The following is a 20,128-nucleotide window of genomic DNA, read 5'->3' on the forward strand; positions in this document are numbered from 1 at the left end:
TCAAAGGGAATGTGGCTACAAACCAGCCGACTTTTGCCAAGAATATGACGCACATTTCTTTTGTAAAATTTGTTGTTCATTGTTTTTCGGTAGAAAGAAAGTTAAACTGTTAAAAGTTCGGTAATTGCGACCGAAATTTTAGCCACAAAACTTTTAAAGTATTCAACTACGCGCTTATGGCATAGAGCAACTCCTATTTATTGCGTGTTGTGTTTTCTGAGGTTCATTAAATCTAAAATTAAACAGCAAAAAGGGTGGGGAAAGCCCCACAGACTGTCGGGGTGGCCGAAACGGCGACAAGCAGTCACATATTAAAGGCTGTAATTGTAATTATACATTCTAGAAAAAACATGGGGGGAGAGCTCCTGTAAGCTTTGTTAGAAGAATTTAAATGACCATGTTGTGGTAAAAATCTATTTCTTATTTTGGGGAAGAAGTTAATAAATTCCATTTAAGTCCTCCTACTGTGTAGATAACAAGAGATTAATTTGCCTAAGACAAATGAGAAGTAGTAAACTATTCCTGGGTTTTCTACCACATTAAATCACGTGGATACCAAGTTCAATTAAATGTTTCTTATTAGTTTTAATTGAAAAATATTGTCAATTTTAAAATATCCATTTTTAACATAATATTTTAATTTGGTTTGTTCATTACTATGTTAATAATTCAGAGGAGAGAGGACTTAATTCAAAAACTTTAATAATTACCAGTTTATTTTGTGAAAAATGGCAATCGAAATTATTTAAAATTGGCTCATGTTGTGCAAATCGTTATTCCAACAATTGGATCGAAATATCATATTTTTATGAAAATAAAGGAAGGAAAACTTTTTTTTATAAATTTAATTAGTATATCCTTAAACATTTATTTTTATTTAGTTTTATACTGTCTTTGACGAAACATTTAGATTTTAACTTTAGCCGTTTCGTCATTCGTCACTCTAATTCGTCAGCGAAGAGTTTTTCAGGATTCAAACTCTATCCATTCACTCAACGGCAAATTTATTATTATTTAGTACTTTTTCTACAATTATAGTACACATTTTCCAAAACCACTTTCAAATCTCACTTTCATATACCAAGACAGACCACAGTATCAAATTTGAGGATTCCTTCACCCAATACCAAATTTAGCACCATTTAGTACTTTTCGTACAAAATATAGGACGCATTTCCAAAGTACCACCAAATATCGATTCCAGATACCAACAGAGACCTCAATATGAAAGTTGAGAATTTCAACCCTGGCACTTCACCCATTATCAAATTTGGTACCATTAGTACATTTTAGTACATTTCGTACAATTATACCATATATTTCCGCAACCACTTCCATATCTTCAGGCTACACCTAAAGAGCGATCTTAATAGCAAATTTCAGATTTCAAGCACTATCTGTTCACCAAATAACAACATGTAGTACTTTCATTTAAAATCAAATGATACCATTTTAGATATTTAGTACCATTATTTCTAACGGTAAATTTGGAATTTTTCCAATTAAAAAAATTAAATTTTTAGTACATTTTAGTACGTTTTATGCCCTCTACAACACTATGTGTGAAGTTTGATTGGGCCAAAAATTATGTAACACCTCGAAATATTGTTTAGAATAAGTTTAGATTTTTCGAATTGGTCACCTTTGGCACGAATTATGGCCTTCAAACGGCCAATGAAACCGTCACACGCTGACCGAATGTTGCTCTGCGGTATTTTGGCTCATTCCCGGCAAAACGCTTGCTTGAGGTGATAGACACTTTGATATTATATAGTGCCAACCTTGCTTTACAAAATACTCCAGACACAATAGTCCAACGGATTGGTATCCGGAGATTTTGGTGGCCATTGTGCGCTGAAAATGAAGCGAGGCACCTCATTTTGTAACCATTCTTGGGTGGCGCGTGCTGAATGCGATGCTGCTGAGTACTGTTGTAATGTCCAAGGTCTGCGGCCAAAATGTTCGCGTGCCTAAGCCTCCAGAATATTTTCGCTATAATATTCGGCATTTATTCTGATGCCACGTCGAATAATACGAGCGGAGAGCGACCATCGGCTGTTATGGCGGCCCACACCATCACCATGGCCGGCGCTTGAGTTCTGGTGGCCAACCGAATGTGCAAATTTTCAGCTGACCTTTTTGGCAAGTAAACCAGATCATTTTGTTTGTTTACAAACTGCTGGACAACGAATGTTTTCTCATCGGAGATAACCAAATTCTGCAGTTCACTCTTTAGCTCTTTTTAGTCTATTTTCTTTCTGTTACGGTGTAAGTTCTTGCACTTTTTGGAACTTCAATGGCTTTACCCCGAGCTCATTTTTTAATATTTGCCGAATGGAATATTGCGATACGTTCAGCTCATGAGCCATTTTTCGGCTACTGCGACGCGGGTTTCGATCAAGTCTCTTCTTTACTTTTCGAACCATTTCTGCTGATGTTGCTTTTGCTTTCTTTCGTCCACTTCCTTGACATCGGGCTACACTACAAGTATCACGGTAACGAGCCACTTGCGGTTTTCCAGCCAAATATAAAGAAATCACACTATCACGCTTGAATTCCATAACGAATAACTTTTTTTCGGGAAAATTCTCACTAAAATGCTTTTGTACGCTTGTAAACAATATAATGAGCTGTCACTGGAATAAGTAATGAGCTGTCACTGGAATAAGTTGTGTTTCATCCGACTTGGAGATGAGATCAGATTTGAATATAGCTTCCATATATATCTTCAACCCATTTTGGGTTAATTGTGAATCAATGGCCAATATCAGTCCACATCCGACCGAATTCAATTTAGAAGCAAGTACATCAAATTTGCTGAAAATCGGTTCCGATATGGCTATAGCTCCCATATATATGTTGCATCCGATTTGGGGTTTTAAATCGCTTACATTCGTAACATGCACCCTACAAGAATGATATTTGGTACCAGATATGAGATGCAGCCCAGAAATACCTCTGCCAAATTGTATCGAGTTCGGATCAGATTTGGATATAGCTAACATATTAATCTTTATCCAATTTCAGATTTAATGTGCACCAAATGGCTAATATCAGCCTAAATGAAGTGAATTATGGCACTTCCGACCGAATTCATCCTAGAGGCATGTACTTCAAATTTGGTGAAAATCGGTTCTGATATAGCTATAGCTCCCGTATATATGTTTCATCATCAATTCATCAATCAATTCAGAGTTGGAAATAGTTCCCCAAATTGTGACTACTCTAAAGCTATGGTACGCATTCAAATAAGTTTCATAGTTGGTATGATCTACTTCACATAGATTCCCAATATCACTTCTTTTCTTACGGGAGCTCTACCAAATTCGTATAGTGGTGTAGCGTATCATATAGTAGGCCCCGCTCGGCTTTTCCTTACTGGGTTTTCTATTGTGTTGTTATTTATTTTTAGAATCCGATTCTACGTGGCTGATTAAATGAATTTATTTGTATCTTCAAAACTCGATTTTATAGATTAGTAGTCACAAAAAAAGACTTCCTACGATGATCTGCAATATCTGTAATTTTCTAACCAAATATACTGCTGGCAATAGCACTGACATAAATCATAAACCATATTAACCTTAATGACAACATTAGTGGCCGTTATGAATACAACAACAACACAAAAGCACTGTAAATAATAATAATATCGAATAATATGGCTTATATTTAACGCCCACCATGAGCAACTGATGACGATGACAACGAAAACGGCCGGCTGTGCCCAGCCAACACTCGGAATTGCCCAGCCAGTGAGTCTGTGGACGTCATTTCGGGGTGTCAGTAAATCGCCGTAATTGTTATGTCAAAAATGTTGACAACATGTTCTGAACCTAACCAAAAACTGCAACAAAAAACTATGTGTGCCAAGACAACAAAAGGCGACCAACTGACACAGTGTCGGCGGCGGGCAAAAGCGCAGCAACAACAGCGAAAAACACTATAAATTCGATTCGACGATTTTGGTTGGTTAATGTGGGCGCTGCTATTATCTCCCGATACGCTACATCCATTGTTTTGGAGCGAGTTCTTTTGTGTTTTTTGTTCAGCTTTCCGATTGTTGACGTTGGTTGCATTAGAATAGTGTCAGCGTCGAAAACGTCGAGTGTCAAATGAATTAACAGTAGAATTGTGGAAAAAACAAAATGGAAAATTTATTAATTGAACAATATATATGTGTTAGAAATGAAATTGTTGTTACTGTTGTTTTTTGTAACTTATTTGCAATTCTGTTTTATGGCAGCAGTCGGAAACGTGTTTGTAACACACGTGCTAAAGATCTATGAGTAATGAAACATTTACTTTCTCATTATTTGTCAGAGGTATTTGGTAAAAAATAAAACAGAAAGCAAACACAAAGGCGTCACTATATGCGAACCCTTAATAACCTCCAGAATATATCTAAATGCATCCGTTCTAAGTGTTTTTATAAGGCATTTCGGATAAATAATTACAAGGAAAATATAGCAGATTATGAGAATAGATCTAAAATTGAAAGACACATGTATCGGCGTTTTGAATGTTTATATCACAAAGTAACCTTAAAAGACGAGGACCCGTCTTCCAATTTGTATACCCTCAACCATATGGTTAGAGACGGCCAAAACGTGCCTCATCGAAGTAACGACTTTGGACCCTAGGTCTCTTTGGACTAAATTCGTTTTAGGACATTTCGAGTCGATCTAACGATGTTCGATCGTCCGTCCGTCTGCCTGTCTGTCTATTTGCTGGCTGGTGCGCACGATAACTCGTGAAGGGAGTATCTGATTTGGTCCAAACTTGGTACATCGTAATACTATTGTCAAACCTAGATCGAGTTCGGAGATGGGCTATATCGGCCCACTTCTATGGTACCTCGTCCACAAAAGGTCGAAGTTTTCATAAAAGAAAAATAATTAACTGCACAGAAAGAGAAAGTATAATCCAATTTTACTCTAACTTTGCAAATTCTAATATTTGCATCAGTGCTAGGTCTGGTGCGGAAATAGACAATATCAGTTCACTCATCAAGTACCTCCCCCACAAAGGGTCAAAATTTTGAATATCCATAAAGCTCATAAAATGCGAAATTGATATTCCGATTCCATTCAGATTCGGCACATCTCAATATTTCCATCAACGATCTGTTACTTCAAGATCTGTTACAATGTTACAATGGTAGAGATCCGACTATTCCTTCTGGTACCTTGCCCACAAAGGGTCACCATTTTCAATAACCAAAACGATCTTAAAATTTTGAATATCCATGACGCTCAAGTAACCAATTTAGTCCAAACCTGCCACGTCGCATTAGTTATATCACATTTATATAGGTCCGATACGAAATGGTCAATATTGGCCCATTCCTTCGGAACCTACTCCATAGAGGGTCAACAATTTTAATAATCACAACAGAAGTCGAAATATATTTAAATAATCTAACATTGGCTGAGGGAATACATCTGTCGGCAAAACCGATTGATGCTTTTTAGCTTGTTATACTTGCTGCTATTATTAATATTATTATTAATTATTAAGTTTCATTTTATGCCACTCTATGACAATATTGAATTCTTCATTGTTTCGACCAGATCGAAATGCTGAATTACTTTTTTTCAAAGAGTGTTACCCAAAATCCTTTTCATTGTTCAAACTAAACAACACATTTCAAACTAAATATTTTCACGCCCTGTGAACAATGAAAACAAATTTTGAATACTTGCCAAATGGGATTTCCTAATAGGCTACTAAAAATTACAATTCATTGCAAGTTTGATACGAGCACTTCTCTTTGTTGAAACAACACACCACAATAATACACGTGGAAACTCCACCCTTTTGTGTGAAATTTCTACGAACGACAGCGGGGATAATGGCCAGAATGAATGACACCCACAAATCCACAACTCCGCAAGAGGTGCTTAAAAATGCATTCATTCATTGCATGTCAATGTGGGGAGAAGACAACAATAATTTACTTACCTCAACTGGTTACAATGCAGACACACACACACACACACCTGTGCACTAAACAATGTTTTATTACAAGTGTATGGACATACAAACATATGTATGAGTACAACTCTTGACTTGTACATCACTGGAAAACATTATCTACATTCACTTTGTGGCAAAAGTCCATATGGGGGAGAATTTTATTTACATCACAACACCCATCCCTGGACTGACCTAAACCTTAAATTTATTCATGTCCACTTAAATGATTGGTAGATAGATAATGCAGATAATACATTAAATAATATTATCCATTTCCAGGAATCAAGATGTATGCATGTATAGAATCGTTCATACACACATACATATGTATGTGTGTGTGTGTTGCATTACTACTTAATTATAAGTGGCTCAATCAAGTACTAACCTCACTATATTAAAAAGGTGCTAATTAACTTGCCCGGATTAAGAATATATGCATGTTTGCGAAATATACTGAAACACATACACACGTATTGGGGCACAAAATATTTGCTAATAATTCTTGGCAATTCCAGCTATTAGCAATGTTATAACAGGATTTTGTTAAATATATTGTCTGAACTTATTAAGGCGAGTTTACACATCATTTTTGAGTCATATATGAATTTCAAAGCCAATGCTAAAGAATATAAACAATATAACGTACAGTATTATATAATATTCTTATGCTGCATTTAATATTAAATGTATTTAAATTTTTTTCCGTTTGTAGACAAAAAAATTGTGGATAACGCCTAAAAGTATGATATATTTTTATAAATGTGGAAAAAGTCAATTTAAATATGAAAAATTATATATAGGTTTAACGAAATCCCTGAAGTCAAAAAGATGTAAAAACTGAAAAGTATATATTAACAAGTCAAAACGTATCAGTGGGCTTTGCCGGCAAATTTATACCCTCAGCCAATGTTCGACTATTTATATATTTTGAATTTTGTTATGATTGTTCAAATTGTTGACCCTGTATGGAGTAGGTTCCGAAAGAATTGGCTCACATTTTATGAGATTCAGTGATATTCAATATGTTGATCCTTTGTAGGGGAGGTACCGGAAGGAAGGAAGGAAGGTCCGATCTCTACCATCTGTATAACAGAATTTGTGTTGATAGGAATATTAAGATGTGTCAAGCCTGAATGGAATCGGATGTTAATTTCACGTTTTATGAGCTTCATGGGTATTCCAAATTTAAATCATTTCCACACCAGACCTGCACTGATGCAAATATTAGGATTTGCTAAGTTGGAGAAAATTGGATTTTCCTTTCACTTTCTGTGCAGTAAAATATTTTTTTGAACAATTCGACCTTTTGTGTGGGATATACTAGATGGAGTGGACCGATATTGCCCATCTCCGAACTCGATCTAAGTTTGATAATAATATTACGATGTAGTAAGTTTGGGCCAAATCGGATACTCCCGAGAGCCATGTGAATGAGGGTATAAAAAGGCGTTGAGATCGACCAAGTCGAATTTTTAAACCCCTTCAATATGTTTTTAAGTTTTTAATAAACTTTTAGTAATTTCCTGATAAATGTACCATATTTCTTTTTGTAATCCTGCATTTTTCATGCAGTTCTTTAGGTAGATAATCAAAAAAATTGGATTATTTGATGCTAAGTTTCCTCTCATTAGTGATATGCATTCCATATGCGGATATCAAATACAGCTCAGAAATATCTCTGCCAAATTTTATCGGGAGGTAAAAATGCCTCTATTAAATTTGGTGAAAATCGTTTCAGAATTGGATCTAAGGAGGAAGGTTAGTAGTTGGTATGATCTACTTCACATAAATAGCCAATATAAACTTTTTTGTTTCGGGAGCTCCAAAAAATATGCATAGTGGTGTAGGGTTTCATATAGTTCTTTTTCGTTTAAGCCACTGGCTCTTTGGATAATTTATGTCAAAGTAATCTTATGTTTTTTTCAGTTTTTTTTACTAAAACGGTCATTTAGTTGTCTCAAAAATATTTCTATACTTTTCACCATTTTGAAGGAACTTGAAAATTAAAAAAAATCCGTAGAAAAATGTCACTCAAATGTAATCCCTTATATGGGGCTATACAAAGACGTGATCCTTCATAAGTAATTTTTTGTTAAAGATTGCAGTACTCATTACGGACTTTAAATACAACATTTGAAACAATTCTGGTAAAGAATGTCGGTAAAATCATCAAAATACCGAATATTGGGAGGTACTGTTATATGGGGGCTATACGTAGACATGGACCTGCATGGACACATATTGTAGTAGCCATCACAAACTTCAACTACGAAAATTTGAAACAATTCTTGCTAGTAATATCGCTAAAGTCATCAAAATGCCGAATATCGGGAGGTATCGTTATATGGGGCTATGTGTAGACGTGGACCTGTATACGTGATTTTTTGTCATAGGCAGTAGTACCAATTTCGAACTTACGAAATACGATATTTGAAATAATTTCTGTAAAAATATCTCTAAAGTCATCAGAATACCGAATATTGGGGGTTACCGTTATGTATCTCTAAACGCACTAAAAGTGCTTTCCACTCAAACCGCTTCTAAATACATTGTACGAATTCTGCTAGACCATCGACCTGTGCAATTTAAATGACGAACAATAAATAAATGTTGTAACAACAATTACACCTAATTACCACAACAACATGCCAAGTAATTTATTTAGTGATGACGACGGTCACTGTCTGTCTCCGACTAATGATGCTCTCTTTACAAACACAGAATGAGAAAAACTATTTCTTTAAAGACTGGAAATTACTGTCAAATAGACGTGGGGTTGCCAGTGCGACGATGGAGCTAATAGCTATTCATGGTGGAAGAGCGGCGGTTGGGGGTGTTGCATTGGTTGGGTTGAAGTTGTGCGCGCATGCGCATATCCCCCATTCCCCAGCCGACACAACTGGCACTACAACAAAACAAGGCATAGTATGTTGTATGCCACGGAACCCCAACAGCAACAGCAACAACAACAACGACAGACGACAACAAATTACATTATGGCCTGCTGATGTTTTTGTGATTGTTTGGTGGCGGCCTGTGAATGCTGTTGATTTCTTTTGTGAAAATTATTTGCAGTTGGGCTTTTCAAGTTTTTTCCTTTTGTTTTTGTTTTTTTTTTCTGTCTGATTACTCTTTCATATTCTTGATTGCCAAGGCATTGCAGTTGTTGTTATTTGGACAGTGTTACATTATATTACTAATGCTGTTACATGCTTGGTAGTTGGAAGTTGTTGTTATTGCTGTTGCTGCTGCTGGTGTTGCACTTGGTTCGCAGCTGCAAGTTTTAAAAAATGTTTACATTGTCGGCACTTTTTATTATTTGTTTTCGCTGTTTTTGTGTGTGTGTGTGAATTTTTTCCATTGCTTTTGTTTTTGTTGCTATGTGTTTGTTTGTTTTGCTTCGGTGTCGTCAGATGTGTGCTAGTATTCTCTTGTCCTGATGCAAACGGAGTGAATGAAAAGTGGACAGGTATGTGAATAATTTGCGATGATATATAAAATTATTGTTATATGAAGGTTTTATACTCAATATCTGTACTGAAACCGCTTAAAAATTCAGCAATTGAACAAAGTACATTCCAAAGGATTTTCTATTTTTATACATTCAGGCCATATGGCTAGATTCTATCTTTGATACGGCCAAAACGTGCCTCATCGATATAACGGTCTTATAACCTAGGTCTCTTTGGACCAAATTTGTTTCAGGGCATTTAGAGTCGATCTAGCGATGTCCGTCCGTCTGACCGTCCGTAAATATTCAATGTTCTGCCAACGAAACTAGAATCCATTATGAACTACAAATACCAATTTTTAGACAAAGCCGTCGAAAAATGTGGCAAAAAGCATCAGAACATTTAATATTGGGAGGACCATTATATGGGTTCAATGCCAAAACGTGGACCTATCTCTACTATGTTCCGCCATCGGAGCTAGAACCCATTACAAAAAAAAAAAAAAAACAAATACCAATTTTAAGACAAATTGGAGAAAAAATGTGGCAAAAATGATCAAAATACCGATTATCGGGGAGTACTATTATGTGGGGCTATACGAAAATGTGGACCTATATGTATACTGTTCCGCCACCGAAGCTAGAACCCATTATGCCTGAAAATACAAATTTAAAGACAAATCCGTGCAAAAATGTGGCAAAATCATCAAAATACCGAATATCGGGAGGTTCTGTTATATGGGGGCTACACCAAAACGATATATTTAATTTCCAATACTAATCATTCTCGACATAATACAAATTGTTCTGCCAAATTTTGAAGCTCTACATCAAATAATGTAGGCTGCATTGTGATTTCAAGAGACAGACGGATAGACAGACGGACATCGTTAAATCGACATAGAATTTTATGCTGATCATGAATATATATACTTTATGGGTTTAACGACGAATATTTAGGGATGTTACAAACAGAATGACAAATTTAATATACCCTTCATTTCAAGGCGGAGGATATAAAAAGACTTTTTTATTTTCCACAAATTTAGGAAATATTCAGAATTTTTTTCAATTTTTCTTATAAAATTACCGTTCATTAGCCAGTCTAGGTCCTGGAAAATGCTAACTGGATTCGATAATGCCTGGCTGGTAGATCAAATCCATCCAAGAGTTTTGGGTTCTTATGCCAAACTTTTTTTAGGACATTTATATTTATATAACCTTGGCCACTTTCAAAGGGACCAAAATTGTTGTGATATATACAGGATGAGATGAAAAAACTGCAACCAACTTTAGACTGTTGTCATTTCTAAGTCACTCGTCCAACAGCTGTTAAAATTATTCCAGTGACAGCTCATAATATTGTTTACAAGCGTACAAATGCATTTAGGTGATTATTTTCCAAAAAAAAAGGTTGTTCGTGATGGAATTCAAGCGTGATAGTGTGATTTCTTTATATTTGGCTGGAAAACCACAAGTGGCTATCGTTAGAGCACTCCAGCATTTAAATGTGAATAAATCCTTTGTGTCTCGTACCATCTCTCGTTACCGGGATACTGGTAGCGTAGCCCGACGTAGAGGAAGTGGACGCAGAAAATAGCAACATCAGCAGAAATGGTTCGAAAAGTAAAGAAGCGACTTGATCGAAACCAGCGTCGCAGTGGCCGGCAATATTCCATTCGGTGCAAAAACTTACACCGCAACAAAAAGAAAATAGACTCAAAAAGAGCTAAAGAATTGCTTCGTTTGGCCGAAAGTGGTGAACAGCCGAATTTGGTTTACTTCGATGAGAAAACATTCGTTGTTCAGCAGTAAGTAAACTAACAAAATGATAGTGTTTACTTGCCAAAGAGGTCAGCTGAAAATGTGCACCGTCGGTGGGCCACCAGAACTCAAGCGCCGGCCATGATGATGGTGTGGGCCGCCATAACAGCCGATGGTCGCTCTCTTATCATACCAATCGACCGTGGCATCAGAATAAATACCAAATATTATCGCGAGAATATTCTGGGCACGCAAACATTTTGGCCGCAGACCTTGGACATTCCAACAGGACTCAGCACCATCGAACTCAGAACGTGCCACCCAAGAATGGCTGCAAAATGTGGTTCCTCGCATTACGAACAAACCTAAGCTTATTCTAAATGATGATGCTTTTTCCGACATTTTTGCTTTCATTCAATAAAATTTAAAAAAAATGTAAAAATTATGGGTTCTTTGACTTTTTTGCAGTTTTTCATCTCACACTGTATATGGAAGCTATATCCAAATCTGAACCGAACTCGATCAAATTTGGCTAAAATATTTCTGAGCTGTAAATGATATATTTTTTACCAAATATTGTTGTTACAGAGTGCATATTACGGTTGCGGAGGACAAAAATAACAAATCGGGTGAACAAAATATATGGGATCTATGGCTATATCTGAACCGATTTTTATCATATTTGGCCCACTTTTTTCCAGGCTTAATTTGGTCGTATGTGCGAAATTCCTGATATCAGACGTTCGGTGCACAATCAAAGGCAAATCGGACGAAGATATATATGGGAGCTATATCTAAATTTTGATCGATTATCTCCAATTTCAATAGGGTTCATCCTTGGGTCAAAGAAACAAAATTTCATCTGGATCGGACAATAAATGCGACCTGTACTTTGTTTACAAAATACATGGACAGACGTGCATAAATCGACTCAGAATCTGATTCTGTGCAAATCATCAAAAGAACCAATGGGTCTATCTCGTTTCCTTTTGCCTGTTACAAAGAAATGCACAAAGACATAATGCCGTGACCACCTTGTGAGATAGGGTAAACACACCTTGACTTTAGTTATTGTAAGGGTTTTGGCCATATTTTCAATCGATTTGGCTAAAATGCTATTAGTCATATGATTGAGGGTATAATTTGCCACACGAGATTTATGTGTAATGAAATATGAATATGTTGCTAGAACACAAATTCTACCAAAGCATTTCAGCCAAATCTCCATAATAAAGGAAATCCCCTAAAGTCGTTACTTCGGAATTTGTTTTTGTTTTCCTGGTGCTGTTTTCCATAAATTCTAAATCCCGGAATTTGCATTCCTGGTGATTTTTTCACATTTTGACATAATTTGAGTACAATGGAGTTTATCCCACTAAATATTATTCCCATAATAAGTATACCTTTAATTTGAATTATGTAAATTCGATTGTTTTCTTTTTTCTTGTTACTGTTATTATTTTCATAACAAAATCTGCTGTTCTTCAATTTGTATAAATAACAAATACCAATTAAATTTCTTAAATATTTAACATTAATTTGTTTTTTCTTTTTCTGCTTTATCTCATTACAGGTCTTGTCGGCATTGGATATACTACAGCCACCTCATTTGGATTTCTTCCAAGAAATGTAAACGTCTTGTTTTTTTTGTTCTTCTCCTTTTGTTTTTGTTTGCCATATTTAAAAATAAATATGCAAAGGAAATGTTCTTCACATCCTCCCACCCTTGGCATATCCTTGGATTACCATGATTGTATACAATCATTGTGTATATTGTATTTTTAAGTACCAAGGATATTGCCGAGCATAAGAAAGGGGAGGGGAGGAAGGAGAGGATTTTTTAAGAATAAAAGCTCCAAAGGTCTTACGCATTAAGTCGAAACATTTAACTTTATGCTTCCAATTGAAAGAAAAGAAACTGCGTGGAAAAACTGGGAAGTAAAAAGTGGTGAAGTTTAATTGGTACATTTTTCTGCGTTTTTTTTTTTCGTAATGATGTTATCTCATGTTCGAATTAATGAAGATTAATTTATTGGAATATCTGCAAAAAACTCAGTCTTTGGCATTAGCTAGATTTTGACAGCAATATCTTTTAAGATTTTGCTTTAAGTCTAGCACGGCTGATTTTTTTTTAAATTATTCCATTAAGAAAAATTAATATAACATCGTCCTTTTTTTCTTATCCTTTAAATTTTCGCAATTCTTTAAAAAAAGTCTTATAATTCGGTCTTTAAACACAACCCAGAAAATAAACATATGGGTGTTATTCACCCACGATTATAGTTAGGAAAATGCTCGAAAATAACTTAAAGAAATCAATGATTACAGGTTTGTTAGTCCTTGAAGACAATTGTAAAAATCCACGGTTATAGCTTTTATAATCCTTTAAATAATATAAAAACCAAATGAGGTACTAAAAAAATAATTTGAAACACTCTTTTAACATTTTACCTCTAAAACAAGTAAGCAAAGGCTATAGTCTTGCGGGGCCGACCATGTGATACCCTACAACACTACAATATGTTAGAAGCCCCCTTATATCCAAATCCATCTTGGAAGATTTCGCTTTTGAAATTATGTGACGGAGCACTGCCCAGATATTACCCTTAGCATTTTGACCAGGGACATTTGCCCAATATTTACGCACTCCGTCGTATTTTGCGATCATCTCCAAAAGCAAGAGGCCCCTCTGTATCTCCAAATTTAGACTCTTCTATACGATCGTCTTGTCTACGATATTTGGCTATATTCGTCAACGAAATCAGCAAAAAAAGGCAGAAGTTCGTATTTTGTGTATTTCGGCTATCGACTGTAAGTAATGTTGGTATTTTTCAGACAAAAGTAGTGGTCCATTCTACACGCTGTCCTAAACTCTCTTTATGACCTTTTTAACGGCTGCAAAATCAGGAACATTTTAGTCGTCCATTTCAACCCCTAAATATATTGCGGACATCTTTGAAAACAATAGGCCTAGCCCTTCTGAGCCTAACCCTAACCTTTTCGTGAGGATCGGACGATAATTGCAATCTGTATATAATATCCCAAACCTGTGTTATAAGGTGGAAAAATATTACAAAATGTACACCTTAATATTATAAGTCAAATTGAAAAAATCGCATGCGATAAAAAATATGAAAAAAATAAAAAAATTACCAAAAATACTAAAAAATCTATATTAAGACCATGTTTGACTTATTTTTATGCAATTTTTTAGATTTTGTACTTTTATGTCAAGAAGGCATTCTGAATTGACAAAATTTGTCAAAATCTGTCCAGCCATTCTTGAGTTATAAACATTCCATCTAACAATTATTTCGCTATACATATCCGATATATTAACTATCGGCATCTACGTAACGGTCAGAATTGACCTGTTCGTCTATTTATGATTTCGCCGGGATTAAAAATATTCGCGGTTTAATGGAAAATTTTACTTTTATTTAACACAAATGTTATGGTCTATTTCACCCTCTAAAAATTGGAAGACTTCTAGCCACCCCTAAGCTCTAGCCCCATGCTAATTTCCGGGTCGATTGGTCCATAATTGCGACCTGTACCGACCCATTTCGACCTTTAAATATTGTGCTATCATCTCCAAAAGAAATAGGGTTCTATTCTGACCTTATCCCCACCTCCATTCTAAATTTCGTGAAGATCGGGCCATAATTGCGAATGGTAGAGTGATTACAAATTAAAATGGACAGACGGACAGACGGTCGGACAGACGGACGGACGGACATACATATCTAGATCGACTCAGCTCGGCGAGATAGGAATATCCATATATACTTTCCTATGTGGGAAATCAATATTTCGCGGTGTTACATAATTTTTGGCCCAATCAAACTTATAATACCCCCAACACAAAGTGTTGTAGGGTATAAAAATCCTTAAGTATTGTGCTTAAAAATATTAAAAAAAAAACTTTAATTGTGAAAATGCTTACACAAAAAAAAAATTGTTTAATAGTGCATACAAATAAAATAAAAATTAGAATATGCCTTTAAAAACTACCACTATTGTCCTCAAGGTTCTTGACACATAAAAAATAAAAATTATTTTCTAAAAAAATACCTACAACTTTAAAATTCCCTGAAAAAAAAAAAATAAAAAAAATATTCCCTAAATTATTTTACAATTATTCTTTAAACCCACGAATAAAAATCTCATAGTTTCTTTAAAATTCTAAAATAAAATATTGCGATAATAGTTTTGGTAATCCAAACAATATTCACATAAAAATGCACCATTATAAAACTATATTCTTAAAATAATGATCTTGAAAAGAAAGGACGACGATAAAGTCTTAAAAGAAGTCCCGATATTTTTTAAAAAATAAAATTCTGATAATTGCTATTACAGTCAGCTAAGTTCGACTGGGCCAAACATTTTATACCCTCCACCATTCGAAAGGAACTTGAAATTTTTCAAAAAAAAATCCGTCGAAAAATACCGTTTAAATGAAAACCTTTATACGTGGTGCTGTATAAGTATGCTGCATGAATACGAAATTTGACGCAATTCCGGTGAATAACGTCGGGAAAATCGTGGAAATACCGAATATCTCGGGGTAGCGTTATGTGGTTGCTATACTGAAACGTAGACCTATATAGACAATTTTCTTTCAGGTGGTAAATTACTCAGAAGGAACTTCTTGTGTGGATTTTCAGACTGTTCCATTAAAAATGTGGCTTAAATCATCGAAATACCGTATATCGGGGGCAGTATTGTATGGGGGCTATACGATATCGTTCACCCATATAAAAAATTCTCTGTCAGGGGGTAAAGTGTTCACAGAGAACTCCTTGTGTAGAATTTCAGACAATGCCTTTAAAAAATGTGACTTAATTCATCAACGTACCGAATATCGTGAACGAAATACCTCATCTTCGAACTTAACCTGCATGCAGACAAAAGACAGATCGGTGCAAAAATTTAGCTTCCTATCTTTATTCGTTTTGACTTTAGCGTGATTACAACAGACGGACGGACGTCTTAGAATTTTACACTTATCAAGAATATATATACTTAGCTGAGTCTAAAATTATTATTTCGATGGGTTCCAAACGGAATGACGAACTTAATATACCCTCCATACTATGCATAATGAAGGGTATAAAAATATATTCATTAAAATTGACAAATTTATTTCTTAAGGTTTTTAACTAAATAATTTTCAGAATGCATAATTAGCTAGAATCCATAACGAACTACAAATACAAATTTGTTGACAAGTCCGTTGAAAAATGTGGCTAAAGCTATCAAAATACCAAATATCGGAAGCTACACAAAAACGTGGACCTATAGAACCAATGTTCTTTCATCGAAGCTGGAACCTATTACAAACAACAAATGCAATTTTTAGACAAAACCGTTTAAAATATATGGGGGAGGCGGGGAGGTACCCTAATATGGGGCTATACGAAAACGTGGACCTATATATACAATATTCTGCCGCTGAAGCTAGAACCCATAACGAACTACAAATACCGAATTTTAAACTGATACCTATAGAAAATGTGGCTAAATTCACTCAAATTATTAATATCCGAAGGTACCGTTATATTGGGGGTCCACACGAAAACGTAGGCCGATATATCTTATTTCATCTTATCTTGTCAACCATCCTAAACACAAGCTCTAACGTCACATAATATTGCCTGTATCTTAATTTCAACAGAGAGATGGACATCGTTAAATCGACTTAGAATTTTACGCGGAACAGGATCTCCAAATTTTCAATCGTGGAGTGAATGAATAGGGCAAGGAATAAATAATATTATTTTAGTCATTTATTCCGACTCAGACTCTTATTCCTACAAAATGGTCCAAATCCGGCTTCCACTTTGACTCCGCAAGACTGGTTCCGAAAGTTGTTAAAAATATGTCAAGAAAATTCCGAAATTCATTAAAAATATTCTCTTAAAATCTATATCTATAAAAGAGGAAAATGTTTGTATGTTTGTTTGTTTGTAATTTATGGACTCGAAAACCGCTGAACAGATTTTCCTGAAAATTTGCATGTACCAAATTATATTGAAATCGGTTCAGATTTGGATATAGTTCCCATATATATTTTCAACCGATTTCATGTATTTGATGCACCAAACACGATAATTTCAATGAAATATGGAATGTGTAGCGGAAATTAAAACTAATATACATTTGTCAAATTATATTGAAATCGGTTCAGATTTGGATATAGCTCCTATATATCTTTAACCGATTTCGTTTATTTGATGCACCAAACACGATATGTATGTTCGATTCCAAAAAAATTTGGAATATGTGACGGGGTTTTGATTAGAAAATAAATTAGTCAAATTATATTAAAATCGGTTTAGATTTGGATATAGCTCGCGATATATTTTCCGCAGATTTCATATATTTGATGCACAAAACACGATACGTATTTCCGATTGCAATGAAATTCGCCATGAGTGACTAAATGTGGTACAAAAATAAATTTGACAAATTATATTCAAATTCGCTCAGATTTGATTATAGCTCCAATATATATTCTCGGCCGATTTCACATATTTGACGCACCAATTTCAATGAAATATGAAAGCTGTGGCGCAATTTGGTGTAAAAATTAATTTTTTAAAATTATATTTAAATCGGATCAGATTGGGATCTGATTTTAATAAGAACCATTGATCCACAACGCCTTAGGCTAACACTAAAAAACAGCACAACAATTACTTTGAAATACGCTTATTTCGGGGAAGTATGTTGCTACCTCGAATTCACTAATTGTAATAGAAATGGCAATCAACTACAAAAAATTGCAGTTTCCTGCACGCTTGGTATTTGCTATGAAATTAATTAATCCAAAGGACAAACCCTTCGTGTATGCATGTCCTGTTACTGCTTTTCTAATGGTTTTGTTTATTAACGCATTAAAGTGGTGCAATATATATTTTTTTTAATTTTTAAATTTGTTTTTTTATTATTTTATATTTGTAAATAAAATTTTGAATGCATATAAAATCAAAAGGGGTAGCGAAGCGCACCGGGTTCAGCTAGTATGCTTATAAAGAACCTGGCAAACCATTCTTAAAAGTCCACCAGTATTGCCTATGAGTTCATGAAGAATACTACAGAAATCCACGATTATATGAAAGTCTTTTCAACATTGTTAAAATACAAAAACACTATTAATCGTAAAAACTCACAATTAGTCCCTCTTTTAGGCTTCATGCATAACTCTTCTTATTTCAAGCATACTTTTCAAAATGTTTCTCTAATTCAAAGATCTTTTGGAGCTGTATTCACTTTGAATTAATATTTAAAATTTGAATTTTATCCACAATCACCATTACTCACCCTTAACCACCGACCCTCTTTGCAGATATGTGATAACCGAACTTCTTCAATCAGATCTCCACAAAATAATTGTTTCGCCGCAACATTTATCTGCCGATCACATCAAAGTGTTCCTGTATCAAATTCTACGTGGTCTCAAATACTTGCATTCTGCTCGAATACTGCATCGCGACATCAAACCGGGCAACTTGTTGGTCAACTCCAATTGTGTACTGAAAATATGCGATTTTGGTTTGGCTCGCGTCGAGGAGCCCGACCAGACGAAACACATGACCCAAGAGGTGGTAACACAATATTATCGAGCACCTGAAATTCTAATGGGTGCACGACATTATTCCTCGGCGGTAGATGTGTGGTCGGTGGGTTGCATTTTTGGCGAGCTGCTGGGACGCCGTATTCTCTTCCAAGCTCAAAATCCTGTACAACAATTAGATCTCATTACCGAATTGCTGGGCACACCGTCGAGGGAGGATATGCGTCATGCCTGTGGCGGAGCTCGATCACATATGTTGAGGCGTGCCCCCAAGCCGCCGTCGTTTTCAGCTCTTTACACCCTAAGTTCACATGCCACACACGATGCAGTGCATTTGCTATGTCAAATGTTGGTATTTGATCCTGTAAGTCGAAATGGTTGATGGATGTTATTGGATGTCATTTAATTTGATTGTGTATGTGTTTTAATTTTACAGGATAAGCGTATTTCTGTGACGGATGCATTGGCCCATCCATATTTGGACGAAGGACGTTTGCGTTATCATTCATGTATGTGTAAATGTTGTTTCACCACACCGGCCGGCATGAGACAATACACAAATGATTTTGAGCCTTCAGCCGGTCAGGCATTCGATGATCTGTGGGAACGAAAACTGACATCAGTACAACAGGTTAAAGGTAAGTTCGCCCGAATATTTATTTTTGTATATCCTCAGCTGGTCTAAAAACGTTTGAGATGGTTTATTTAAGGCATATATAAAAGGATTTTTCAAATTTTATGTAGCATTTTTATAGCATACCATTAGGCGCTCCAAACAATTTTTAAAATAAACAGAAACTATATGTTATTAGGCTATACGCAATCCAATGCTAAATTCTAGTTAATTTTTTATTTTCATTCAAGAACCTTTCGAAAGTGTCTAAAAGTATGATATAAATCTGACAGAGTTCACATTGGACGATAGTTCTCATTATTAAAAATCTAATAGTTTGCCTTTTGTTAGACGTTTCGGGTAGAAGTGAGCCGATATTATCCATTTCGCAACTCTCTTTGAAGTTATGCAATACATATGAACACTCTTTGGAAGGAATATGTTAAGTACAGGAATCTGAACAGGACTTTGATAATAATTATTGATTACGAACAGGCCTTTGAATTCCACAATTGAAAAATAGGGCTCTGTAAAAAAGTTCATCTAAAAAGGAGAGTTCCACAGAAAAAAATTCTGAGACATGCTGCTCTGATGAGCATTTAACGGCAGCTAATGTAGAAGACCTCCTGTTAATACCCTACACAAAGTAGCATCATCTAAGGTAGGCGACTCTATGTTAAGGCTTTTGAACCTAGCTACTTAGATATTTGAGTATCTGATAGCAACTACTCAAAACTAG

General features: G+C 35.3%; 1 protein-coding gene across 5 annotated transcripts in view; it reads left to right on the top strand.

The window, feature by feature from the left end:
* LOC101898556 (serine/threonine-protein kinase NLK) overlaps nt 1-20,128 on the top strand; it is a 212,132-nt gene that overhangs the window by 178,009 nt on the left and 13,995 nt on the right. For all 5 annotated transcript variants that reach the window (XM_059124481.1, XM_005186618.4, XM_020037887.2 and 2 more), the window contains exons 4-6: nt 12,768-12,823; nt 18,549-19,140; nt 19,213-19,414. In XM_059124481.1, the coding sequence (XP_058980464.1) occupies nt 12,768-12,823; nt 18,549-19,140; nt 19,213-19,414 (850 nt within the window). The remainder of the gene's footprint in view (nt 1-12,767; nt 12,824-18,548; nt 19,141-19,212; nt 19,415-20,128) is intronic.

The sequence above is a fragment of the Musca domestica genome, unplaced genomic scaffold (assembly GCF_030504385.1).
Source record: "Musca domestica strain aabys unplaced genomic scaffold, Musca_domestica.polishedcontigs.V.1.1 29, whole genome shotgun sequence".
NCBI classification, from domain to species: Eukaryota; Metazoa; Arthropoda; class Insecta; order Diptera; family Muscidae; genus Musca; species Musca domestica.